Here is a 12,365-nt window from a genome sequence, read left to right on the forward strand (position 1 = left end):
CACACAGAGAGACAGACACACATACACAGACACACACACACACAGAGACACACAGAGAGACAGACACACACAGAGACACACACAGACACACACAGACACACACACACACAGACACACACACACAGACACACACACACACAGACACACACAGAGAGACAGACGCACACATACACAGAGACACACACACACAGACACACACAGAGAGACATACACATAGACACACACACAGAGACAGACACACACACACACAGACACACACACACACAGACAGACACCCCCCCCCCACACACACACACCTTCATGGTGGAAGGGAGGAAGGCCTGTCCCACTGGCCATTTGAAAGGATGAAAGGGGTGGGGGTGGAGACACAGGCCCTTCCAGGCTTCCCTTCCGAAGGGGTATGAATGGAATGGCTTTTCTAGAAAGGGGTTTCCAAGAACATAAAGGAATTCCTTTCTCTGGGAGGCCCTGTGCAGCCCCGAAGACTTGAATTGGGTTTAGGCTTCAAATCCATTTCATCTGTCATTTTTGTCAACATGGTACATAGATAGGACCCACTATGATTTTCTTTTCTTTTTCTTTTTTTCTTCTTCTTCTTTTTTTTTTTTTTTTTGTGAAGCAGCAGCTTCATTATTAAAATGTTTCCTCTTGGGTCAGAGCTTCAGAGTTGAGAAACGATACCAGGGCTTCCATGGGCAGAATCTTGAGGATTGGGTTGCCTCGGTAACTGCTTGGCAGCCTTGCCAGAGTCCACCACCTCTGTAACCCAGTTTGGCTTTCTGAGGGGATCTTTGTTCCTATTTTAGACTATGAAAACATGATATTTGTTCAAATAAGGACTTTTTTTACTAATATGCATTTTAATTTTTAGGGACACATAAACTCCCTTATGTTTGCATTATCATTTGTAAATTGATAACAGGGTCATCCCCCCCCCCGTTAACCTGCCCCAGAAGCCTTCATGATTTGTGTCTTGCAGATACAGCCCCCAGAGGTTAGTAACCTCTGGGGTTGGCACAAAAGCACTTAAGTGGTACTTTATTGAAAAATGTTGGTCTAATGCCCATGAATCAAACACCGACCTTCAAAGAACCACGGCCCAATTGTGAGACTGGTGAACATAAAACATAACGCCCTCGGCTTATAACTGTTGCAGATACTAAGGACATCTAAGTGAGGCATAGCCAGTGCAAGCGAGGGGTGTGTGCGGCCACCCTGTCACCCAGTCCCCCCCCACAGACTCCTCCTGTTCCTAACCTTGCAAGCACTGTAGAGAATAAGCAGGGCCCTCACTATGTGGCACAGGAGACCTACTGAAATTCATATTTTGAGAGCTGTTGATGTCATTGATTGTAGAAGGGTTAGTTTTTAAAAAAAAATCAGAACTTTTTGGTGCAGGCAGGAGGAGTTTTTAAAGTGAAGTGAGCTAAACTGGAAGGTGGTAAAGCAGACATTGGTCAAGATGTTTGGGTCAGATCTGTGAGGGAATCTGTGATTTGAATAGTGATTTTCTTATTTTCTTTCCATACTGGGGTATAAACCCGGGGTCTTCTGCCTGTCACCCAAGCATTGGACTGCTGAGCCACACCCACAAAGGAAAAAAAAAAAACGAATATGTCCGTAAATAAATCATAAGTGCGGAACAAAAGTAATGGAAGTTTATTTTTAAACACTGCTGGTGGGTTTATAAAAAGGATTTCCATTCACCTGTTACACACGACATATTCGTACGAAGCCTCGGTGCTGTGTAGAAAATGCTTAAGTGTGCACACCACTTTCATTACGTCCCTTAAGCATTGTTTTCTTCCACAAGGTGCAGTCCGTTCAGGCTTCTGATTGCACATGCAATTTAACTAGCTTTAGTCGTGCCTACTTGCAGCAAACATAAGCGCAGGACTAACAGATCTGAGAGGGCTGGAGGGACATTGCCAGGGGATGAAGCTTGTCAGGGTCATTGCAAGATGCCTGGCTATATATATCTTTTTTGCACTTAATGCCTACTCCATGTATTTTGAAGGTGCAATTTGTGGTTGTTACCAAGACTTCCTACAGTCTCGGGAAAGCTTGTGCTACTGAAGCACAACCACGTGTCCACGCCTTACTCAACAGGCTTGCACGTCTGCCTCCTTAGCCTCGGCTTGTTGGTTTTTGTATTTTTAAAAGGATTAAATTTTAAAGTGAGATGCATGAGTGAGTTCGAAGACAGCAGAAACTCTTGTCTGCTCGTGGGACTTACAAGGAGAACATTTGGCGTTTACTTAAGTGTCCAAAAGGACTCTGAAGGGACTTCCACCCTGTGCCCATCCCTCTGGAACATCGGACTACGGGATGGAGGTGGGGGTCCCCTTAAAGTGGCATCTTTCCGCCAAGCTGCACGCAATGCCTGAATTCCCATTGCTGGTTGACTTCATGGTGAGGAAACCAAGAGCCCTGGGAACTGGGTAGTTTGAGGTCACAGGTTGGCATCTGGACTCTCAGCCCTCTGAAAACCGGCCCTTGACTGTCCCTTCTCCCCATCCTCCAACTGGGTCCCAATCTTCTACACCGGCATCTACGGTAAAAAATCTAAAAGGCGGCTGCGGAGTTCTATTAAAATAGTTGTCTCTGTATAAATTAATTTATATCGTGCATATACAGTTCGCCCCTCCATCTGCTGGACCTTGAAAAAAGGAAAAAGAAAGAAAAAAGGAACCAGAGAAGGCCTGGCCTATGGCTTCTCCCTGTGGGCCGCCTGCGGAGCGGGGCCGGCCCCGGCGGGTCACCTGCCGTTGGTGATGATGACCGAGGCGCCCAGGTAGTGCGGCCGGGGCGCGCCGGGCGCAGAGGGGGCCACGGGGCCCGGGTGTCGCGGCCGCAGCGGGCCGACCGCCTCGGGGGCCCCGGGGCCGCAGGCCAGGCCGGGCGCAGCGCCCCGAGCGGCCCGCGGCGCGCCAGCACGCGGTGGTAGTTGAGCAGCACGAAGGGCAGCTGCGCGGGCGCCTGCGGCTCGGGCGCGGGGGGCGCGCAGCATTCGGGGGGCGCGCGGCTCAGCGCCAGCCGGGCTCCGTCCCGGGACACCGGGCGCGCCGCCTTGGCGGGGCCCAGCGCCGGCTCCTCGCGGTAGTGGCCGCAGCTCGGGAAGCTGGGGGGCGCGGGGTCCTCGCCGAACCTGCGCGCGGCGGCGGCGGGCGCTGCGGGGGACAAGCGACAGGTTAGAGAATTGCACTCGGGAGGAAGCCAGCCTGCGGAGGCACAGCCGGCCTCTGCTCTGCTGAGATCCACCGGCGGCCTCGCTGCCCTTCTCGTTTATTCCCGGAGCCTCGCGCGCCCTCGATCGTGCAGAGCCACGTGTTCCTCAGAGCCACAGTCCCCCACCCCACCGCACCCCACCGCAACCCACACACCCAGAATAGTTCTCCTCCTCCTCCTCCTCCTCCTCCTCCTCCTCCTCCTCCTCCTCCTCCTCCTCCTCTTGTGCCACCCCCTGCACATTCCAGGCCAGCGTGGTGCCATCACAAGACGCTTTAAGAGGAACAGGTGGGATTCATTCTGAGTAACACGCTTTACACAACAGAGCCGAACACTGCATTAACATTAAAAGATGCTCCAAAGCCACGCGGAGCTGGCGGACACCTTGTTGGAAGCTAAGCCGTGTCCTCTTCACCGTGTCCAGTCCGCCAGTTTGGCTGATTCCTCGATGCAGGTGGGGTGGGGTGGACAGGGTGTTAATGGCCCTGTGCTGTTTCATAGCCCCATAATTAAAAGCACTAACCGTGCCCATTTAATTAACTTCCCCTACCTTTCACATCGTTGTCTCTGAATACCAAAGACCAGGAAGTTAGTACGAATTGCCTCAAATTCCACCTTTGGCCCTTCTCCACCCCACTTCTAGTCAGATGTGACACGTAGCTGGCTGCTGACCATTTTTTGCTTTAAAATAGTAATAAAAGTCAAATTCCTCAGATACAAAGAAGTAATTCTGTCTCACAAAGGTAATCTCACACAGCCCTTTACTTTTTCTTTGCTTGACTCTGGGGAACCCTTGCACTTGTTGGGGATCCAACCATCTCAAGGGTTGCTGGCACAGGCTGGGGCCAAGGCGGGGCACCCTAATGGCTGACATGATCTCCTCTAAATGCTGTTGAAAACCCCGTTTCTCCTTGCTCATTTCTCCCATGGCTGTCCCCCTGCTCAGATCTGGCCTTGAAATGTAGACTACTCACAATATGGAGTCATATCCTCAGAGTTTGCACAGAAAGGAAAGCCGGAGAGACAGAGTGTGTGTGCGAGGAAGAGACGAGACAGGGGAAGGGAGAGGACTGAGGGGCACACACGTGACAGGGAATTTCTCAATAAATGCTGGTGATATTTTTTCCCTGGGGCATAGCATCCTAGTATGACATTTACCCCCCCCCCCACTTTAGGGGTTCCTGAAGGTCATCTGTGCCAGCTTGCTCCATGTTCCGAGCAGTCACCAGGTCTAGATGGAACTGGCTTATGTCTTCCCACAGCTAGCTCTCGGGACATACTTTCCTCCTCTGCCTGTGATTGGCTAGTGTGCCAACAGAAATCTCAGAGTGTCCTAGGGAGTGGGCTGGCTCTTCCCACTTCCCTTCGAGCAGAAAAAGTTAAAAAGGCCAGTCCTATGCTAGCAATGAACTGTACTAGCAATGTATTTCCGGGCACCTGGAGTGTGCTAAGAAGGCTCACATAGGCTGTGGTCCCGTTTTAAAGAAAGACAGAGGCTTGAAGAGTCCATGTTAATTGCTGTGTGTTTGTGGTTTCACCAAGGCCAGGGATTTCTACTTCCATTTCCTGTAGTTTGAAAACTGGCCTAGGAAGAGAACCAGTGTCTCTGCTGTTAACTCTGAGGTACAGTGAAAAGGGGTCTCATGGACACACCAGGAGTGTTGACAAACATGGGAGCTGGTTTGGAAAATCCCCTTTGTCTCCTTGTGGGAGCATTAAAACATAAAGTCAGGAGCTGTGTGGGGGTGGGGCCTGGGCACTCAGTTTCCCTTTGCTCTGTCTCTGTCGTCCTTGGGACATGTGACCTGTAACCCATTTCTCATTCCTGTGAAACCATGATTGGCAATAGGAAGCAAGGTAATCCCAACTCAGAAACAGAAAAGGCCAACATTTGCCCAAAGCAGGAGGATTTTTTTCCATCTACCACCCCCACACCTTCCCCTCTTGCAAATGGGACCCACCTTCATAGTTTGGCACAAGTCCATGCCGGGCAGCATTTACAGGAGGCTCAGGAAGGTTTCTAGCTGTCGATGGGCCGCTGGGCAATAGGGGGTTGGCACAATGCCACTGGCACTCGCTGCTGGCTGGCAGTGTGCTCAGGAAAAAGCGTGCCACCTCACACGGGGATCCTTGGGACTGCCCGAACTTGGCCGGCAGTGCTGGCTTCTTGCTGCTGAAGACGTGAGAGTCCAAAGGGAAATGTCCGTAATGGTAGGAGAAGGGGAGGCTGTAGGGTGGCCCGTACAAAAGGTCGCCGCCTTCTGAATGGAGCTGCTGTTCTGGGGGAGCCGGAGCGTTTGTGGGGGGACTAATTCTCCAGTTTCCCGCCTGGCTGCACTCCAGTTTGTCCATTTGGAACGAGCTGTATTGCTGTGTGGCAAAGAAGACAGATGAGAGGCCATCAGAAAGACCCTAGGCAAGCCACCTTCTAGCCCCACAAGACCGGATATTAGGAGACCCAGCCCCATGCTAGGGCTGGCCTGACCCCAGTGTCACTGTGAGGTCCCTGAGAGGAAAGATCCTATACGCCAAGCTGAGCACACACCATGTGCTGTGGACGCTCGCCACTCCCCAGACCTCACTAATGGCATTTTAAGAGGGCCAAGTTTTATTTTGGTATTACCATAAGCCAAATAAAGTAGCGCGCCCATCCTGGTTATTGGGGAATGCAACAGAAGATCACTTGTGGCAGGAGTTCAAATCTAGCCCGGTCAACAAGGTAAGAACCCCCCACCTCCAAAACAGAAGACAGAGGTTCTGTAGCCCATATTCACGTCAATTCAGAGGGCCCGTGTGCCCTCTTGAGTTAGCTGTTTGTTTGTTTGTCTCATTCTTGACAGTTTACCTGGGGGGTTGCTACCTGAAGGCGTCACTTCCATGTGGTCAAATTCTTGCTCAGAGGTTCATAGTTGATGCCCAGGTGTCCTGGGCCCCCAGATACACACCCACCTTGCTGCATGTGCATACTACCTGTGGGGGGTAAGGGTTCGTTCTCAGCTTTGTCTTCATCTTTGTATTTTTGGGTTTAGCTGATTTCCTAGTTTCTTGTGAGGTAGACAAGGTGGTTCTCCAGGAGTCCTGAGACTTAGAAGTGGACACCTGGTCCAGAGACAACTGAAGTTCCTTGTATTCAATATCCCTGGGAAGCAAGAGTAGGCAAGTCACATCCAGCGGGCCATGCATGGGCAAGAGCAGATCCCCCAAGCAAGCTCATCCTCAAGACCCAGAGCATCTCTTCTCAGGGGCTCAGGTGCTGGATGTGCTGGAGAGGAGGACACATCGTCCTGACAAAAGCTACCAGGAGCGCCGGCATGGTGGCCCAGAGGGTGCTGAGCAAGGTTAGGATTGTTTGGCAAGAATAGTGGAAAGTGATAGTGATACACTTTCTCCAAACCCATTCAGCCCAGATGCCTTTCCCAAGGATGCTGACCGCCGCAAGGGGTAGGCATGGTGGAGGCTAAGGGTAGCAACCCAGTGACCCCATGGCCCTTATTAGTTTGTGTATCCAGGGCCCAGCTGTTCTCTGTTGAGTGCCCCAGAAGCCTGGAGGGATGAGGTGTAGGGAGCAAGCTCCTAACCTCACCCACTTTCTCGTGGACTAACGTCCACCCTGCAAAACCAGCTTGGCAAAGGCACACTCCCAAAGGGGGAGTTGCTGCAGAGTGCTGCCTGCCATACCTAGCTAGCGAATGAAGGGGCAGAGACATTCCCTCCCGTGTAGCTTTGCCAGATCCCAGGGCTTAGGACACGGGAGGGCCCTTCTTTGGCTGAGGCTGGGGACATAGAGAGTGAGAGACAGGTACAGGGTGTTCCAGGAAGGTATGCCTATGACTTCTGGTGGATTTATACTAATCTGCATCTGAGTCACTTGGTGGCCCATGCCTGTAATCCCAGTATTTAGGAGGCTGGGTGGTGGTGGCGATGAGAAGGATCATGAGATTGAGGCTAGCCTGGACTAATGACAAGACTCTGTCTCAAGAAAGTTTTTTTTTTTTTTTTTTTTTTCAATTACACTCAGGTCTTTCAGGGACCAAATCCTCCCCATTGCTGGAAACAGAGTATGTGGGAAGACAGAGATGGGAGATGGCAGAGCACAGGTGTGACCTGTGCCCCGCACAGGACAGGAACTGCCCTCTTTCTTTGCACACGGCCCCCTCCTGGGTCCCAGTCTTGGACTCTGTACCAGGGTCTGATCTATATCCTTAGAGGGCTCGCCTGTCGCCATTGCCACCACTCCCTGGCACATGTTCATAGCTGGGACCTCCCAAGCTACCAGGTTATTCCAGTAAGACAAAAGGGGGGACAAACAGTTTTAGAAGGCCAGAGGAGTGGGAGATGACCCTTCTTGGAGCGATGTGATGAGGGACAGAGGAAGGGAGAGCAAGGAGAGAAACAAATACGGCTGACTTACGTGAGGACGTAATTGACACTCACGATGCAGTGTGGTCGGGAGGAGCGGCTGTTGTGCACCACGGTGGCGTAGCTCTGCACCCAAACCCAGCCGCCGAGCTTGGACAGCAGCCGGTAGTATTTGGTGGTGACCTGGCCCTTCACAAGCACTGCAAATACAAGGTGACGTGAATCCTGGGGTCTCCAAAGGCCCTGCCCTACCCCAACCCTGACTCAGAGCTGCCTAGGGCAAAGGACCTTTGTGGCTGGACTTTCTCCGCATAAACATGGCATGAGCACACACACACACACACACACACACACACACACACACACACACACAAACACACACGAAGCAATGTCACCTATAACTTTGCCAGGTCCCTAGAATAGCCCCTCCCCTCTTGTTAAGAGCCCTGATTTAACAGTCACTGCTTTCATGGGAGAAAAAAAGGCCCCGAGACGTCACCAGTACCTGCAGAGTGGTAAAATCCGATTAGCTTTTTAGTACCCAAAATGCCCCAATTATGTTTTATCCACAAAACCTTCAACAGTCAGAGGGACCACGTTGTTTAAACAGAACGCTAATTTCAGTGCCTTCAGCCAAGTGTCAGATTGGTGCTGACATTTGCCGTCTGTCACACTGCGTGTGTTCACAGGGAACCTGCTCCCTGCCCCAGTGCCCTTTGTATTTTCTTCCAATTACCCATTTTCCTTGGGCTGTTAATTTCCTGTGTGGCTCATGTAGGAAAGCCCTCTGCTTAGTGACACAGCTCCTGAAAATTGGGCCCATGAGCCCACCTTCTATGCCTGGGTACAAAGGCTGGGCAGCCAAGCAGTTCCGAAGAACCTCTGTGTGCCCATAAACCATGACTCCCCCTTTGCAGCCCTCAAGTAGGCAGATGGCGGAAAGTGCCAGAAGTTGTGGGTGGGCAGTGGAGGGGAGAAAACTAAGCAGAGGTGTGGCAGCTATTCTACCCCCAGCTCTAGAACATTCCTGCTTCTCGAGGCAGGGCTAGCCGGGGGCCCCTACCTGGAAACCACCTGGACAGAGACAAGGGGAGAAAACCAAAGGGGCTAAGGCTGTGGTGATGGGTGAGCTGGTACTAAAGGACCCCACAGAACAAGGTCACATCCAGCACAAACTGAGTCCTCACAGTGCTCTACAAGCAGAGACCCCAGTCTGCCAGCACGCCCCAGGCTCCCTGCTATTCATGATGGATCTGTGTCAGCCGCTGGAACAGCTACTTCAAGACATTTTGATGCATCCGGAAAATGGCATGGATTGATGGTCAAGATATTGTCAGCCTTGCATATCAAAGGCAATAAAATCTCTGAGATAACTATGATTTGGTTCTTGAAACATTTAGGATAAACCGACTCTTTTATCCAGCCAGGTACGGTGCCTCACCTGTAATTCCAGCATGTGGGAGAATGAAGGTGGAAGATTGCCACAGGTTTGAGGCCAGTGTGGGCTACACAGTGAACTTCAGACTAACTACAGTGTGAGACCCAGCCTCAAACAAACAAACACATAGATACACATGCACATGCATATGTACACACATACACACACACACACACAGACACACACAGACACACTCAGACACACACACACAGACACACACACACAGACATACACACACAGACACACACACACACTAACACACACACACACAGACACACACACACATACACACACAGACACACACACACACACACTCACACACAGACACACACACACAGACACACACACACACACACACACACACACACACACACACACACACACACACACAGACACACACACACACACACACACACACACACACAGACACACACACACACACACACACACACACAGACACACACACACAGACACACACACAGACACACAGACACACACACACACACACATAGACACACACACACACAGACACAGACACACACACACACACACACACACACACACGAGCACACAGACACACACACAGACACACACACACACTCACACACAGACACACACAGATACACACACACATACACTCACACACAGACACATACACACAGACACACACAGACACACACACACACAGACACACACACAGACACACACAGACACACACACACACACACACACACAGACACACACACACACACAGACACTACACACACAGACATACACACACACACACACACACACACACAGACACACACACACACACACACACACACAGACACACACACACACAGACACACACAGACACACAGACACACACACACACACACACACACACAGACACACACACACACACACACACACAGACACACACACACACACACAGACACACACACACAGACACACACACACAGACACACACACACACACACACACACACACACAGACACACAGACACAGACACACACACACAGACACACACACACACACACACAGACACACACACACACACACACAGACACAGACACAGACACACACACACACACAGACACACACACACACACAGACACACACACACACACAGACACACACACACACACACACACACACACACACACAGACACACACACACAGACACACACACACACACACACACACACACACACAGACACACACACACAGACACACACAGACACACACACAGACACACACACACACAGACACACACACAGACACACACACACACAGACACACACACACAGACACACACAGACACACACACACACAGACACACACACACAGACACACACACACACACAGACACACACACACACACAGATACACACACACACACACACAGACACACAGACACACACACACACACACACACACACAGACACAGACACACACACACAGACACACACACAGACACACACACACAGACACACACACACAGACACACACACACACACACAGACACACACACACACACACAGAGACACATACACACACACACATACACACACACACACGAGCACACTCGTGAATACACAGAGAGACTTCATGGTTGTTAATAGAAACATTTAGACCTAAAAACAGTGTGGTGGAAGGGCATTACAAACTGCCTGTGGTAGTTTGAATATAATTGGCCCCATAAGCTCACAGAGAGTGGCACTACTGGGAGGTGTGGCCTTGTTGAAGGAAGTGTGTCACTGTGGGGGTGGACTCTGAGGTCTCTTGTGTTCTCATGCCACACCTTCCGATTCAGTTCACTTCCTGTTGCTTCTGAATCAAGCTGCAAGGACTCTCAGCTCCAGCACCACGACTGCCTGCATGCTGCCTTGCTTTCCGCCGTGATGATAATAAACTGAACTTCTGAGCTGTAAGTGAACCACCCAACTAAATGTTCCCTTTGTAAGAGTTGCCATGATCATGGTGTCTCTTCACAGCAATACAAGCGCTAACTAAGACACCACCAAAGAATAAACATAAAGGGACAAAATGAGCAAATGCTCAACTCGTTGATTCAAAGGTAGGGACATCCAGCATATTCTCAAAAATAAATGAATATCATGTGTTTCTGTTTATGTGAGCCGCCCATGACAGGCAAATCCCTAAGGGCCAGAGCCAATGGGTGACTGCAGGCTCCAAAGGGGGGGGGAGGGTCAGGAATAAAGGCCACAGAGCAGACACTTGTGGAGAGGGTGACCATGTTCTGGGAAGGTGACACATGCACTTGGCCATTCTAAAATCCACTGAAAATGCTTAAAAAGTTGGATTTTGTATTATGTGACTTTTATTTAATTTTTTTAAAAAGTGGCAAGCTATGCCATCCAATCTGTGGTGAAGAACTGTCAAAGGGCTGGTGGAAGGTGACTCGGTTTTTTGGACAGCGGTCTGGTGGCTCACTGAAACCACACACTTACTTCTAGGGATGGGGTCTATGAGAATTATGTTTATACAACTAGACTGGTGTGCAGAAAGACCACTGCAATCTTGTTTAAAGTTCAGGAATGTCAGAGGAGGGGCTTATGTGTTCACGTTGGGGGGGGTAAGAAAACTGTGGAGTACTGTGCAGACTCGGACGTGACTGACAGGGATTCTGCAGAAAACACATATGATGCAGGAGAAAATGCAAGACTCAGAAATGAGTAGAATGTAATCCTAATGACGGGCACACGCCCACTCCAACTAATTCCAACCTACTAATTAGCCAGCTGTGGAATATTTGTTTACTTATGTGAAGATGTGTCACTGAGATTAGTTTAATAAAGAGCTGAATGGCCAATAGCTAGGCAGGAGAGAAGGGGCGGGACTTCCAGGAACAGAGGGGAAGAGGAGGAGGGATCTAGGCACATGAATTATGCCAGGAAGATGTCAACGGGACTGGAAGGGAGTCAGGCATATAGAATGAAAGAGAAGAGCCGCATGGTAAAATATAGACTAATAGAAGCAGTTAATTTAAGTCACAGCAGCTAGTTGGGGAGAAGCCTAAGCTAAGGCTGAGATTTTGTAATTAGTAAGTCCCCTTGTTGTTATTTGTGAGCTGGCAGACCAAACAAAATTCTGACAACACCAGCCTGTGCCTCAGTTTGATATTTGTGGAAGATAATCACGGCCACTAACATATGGTTGCAAAGACTGTACCACTTCTTTGAGGAACAGTGGCAGACAGACAGGGCTCCACATGCACGCATTCTTATCTAACTGGCACACTGACAGGAAAACATCACTTTCTTCTTCTTAGCTTTTCTTCTTCTTCTTCTAAAGTTCTAACAAAAAAGGGGTT

At 50.2% G+C, this 12,365-nt stretch overlaps 1 protein-coding gene across 1 annotated transcript in view; it reads right to left on the bottom strand.

Annotated features, from left to right (window-relative positions):
• Nucleotides 1–2,758: 2,758 nt before the first annotated feature.
• The window catches only part of Sim2 (SIM bHLH transcription factor 2), a 46,920-nt gene continuing 37,313 nt past the window's right edge, over nt 2,759–12,365 (bottom strand). Inside the window, 5 exon segments of the mRNA XM_027415644.2 lie at nt 2,759–2,893; nt 2,896–3,170; nt 5,190–5,598; nt 6,199–6,367; nt 7,640–7,787. Coding sequence (XP_027271445.2) covers nt 2,759–2,893; nt 2,896–3,170; nt 5,190–5,598; nt 6,199–6,367; nt 7,640–7,787 — 1,136 coding nt within the window.

This window comes from Cricetulus griseus, chromosome 4 (genome assembly GCF_003668045.3).
Source record: "Cricetulus griseus strain 17A/GY chromosome 4, alternate assembly CriGri-PICRH-1.0, whole genome shotgun sequence".
NCBI lineage: Eukaryota > Metazoa > Chordata > Mammalia > Rodentia > Cricetidae > Cricetulus > Cricetulus griseus.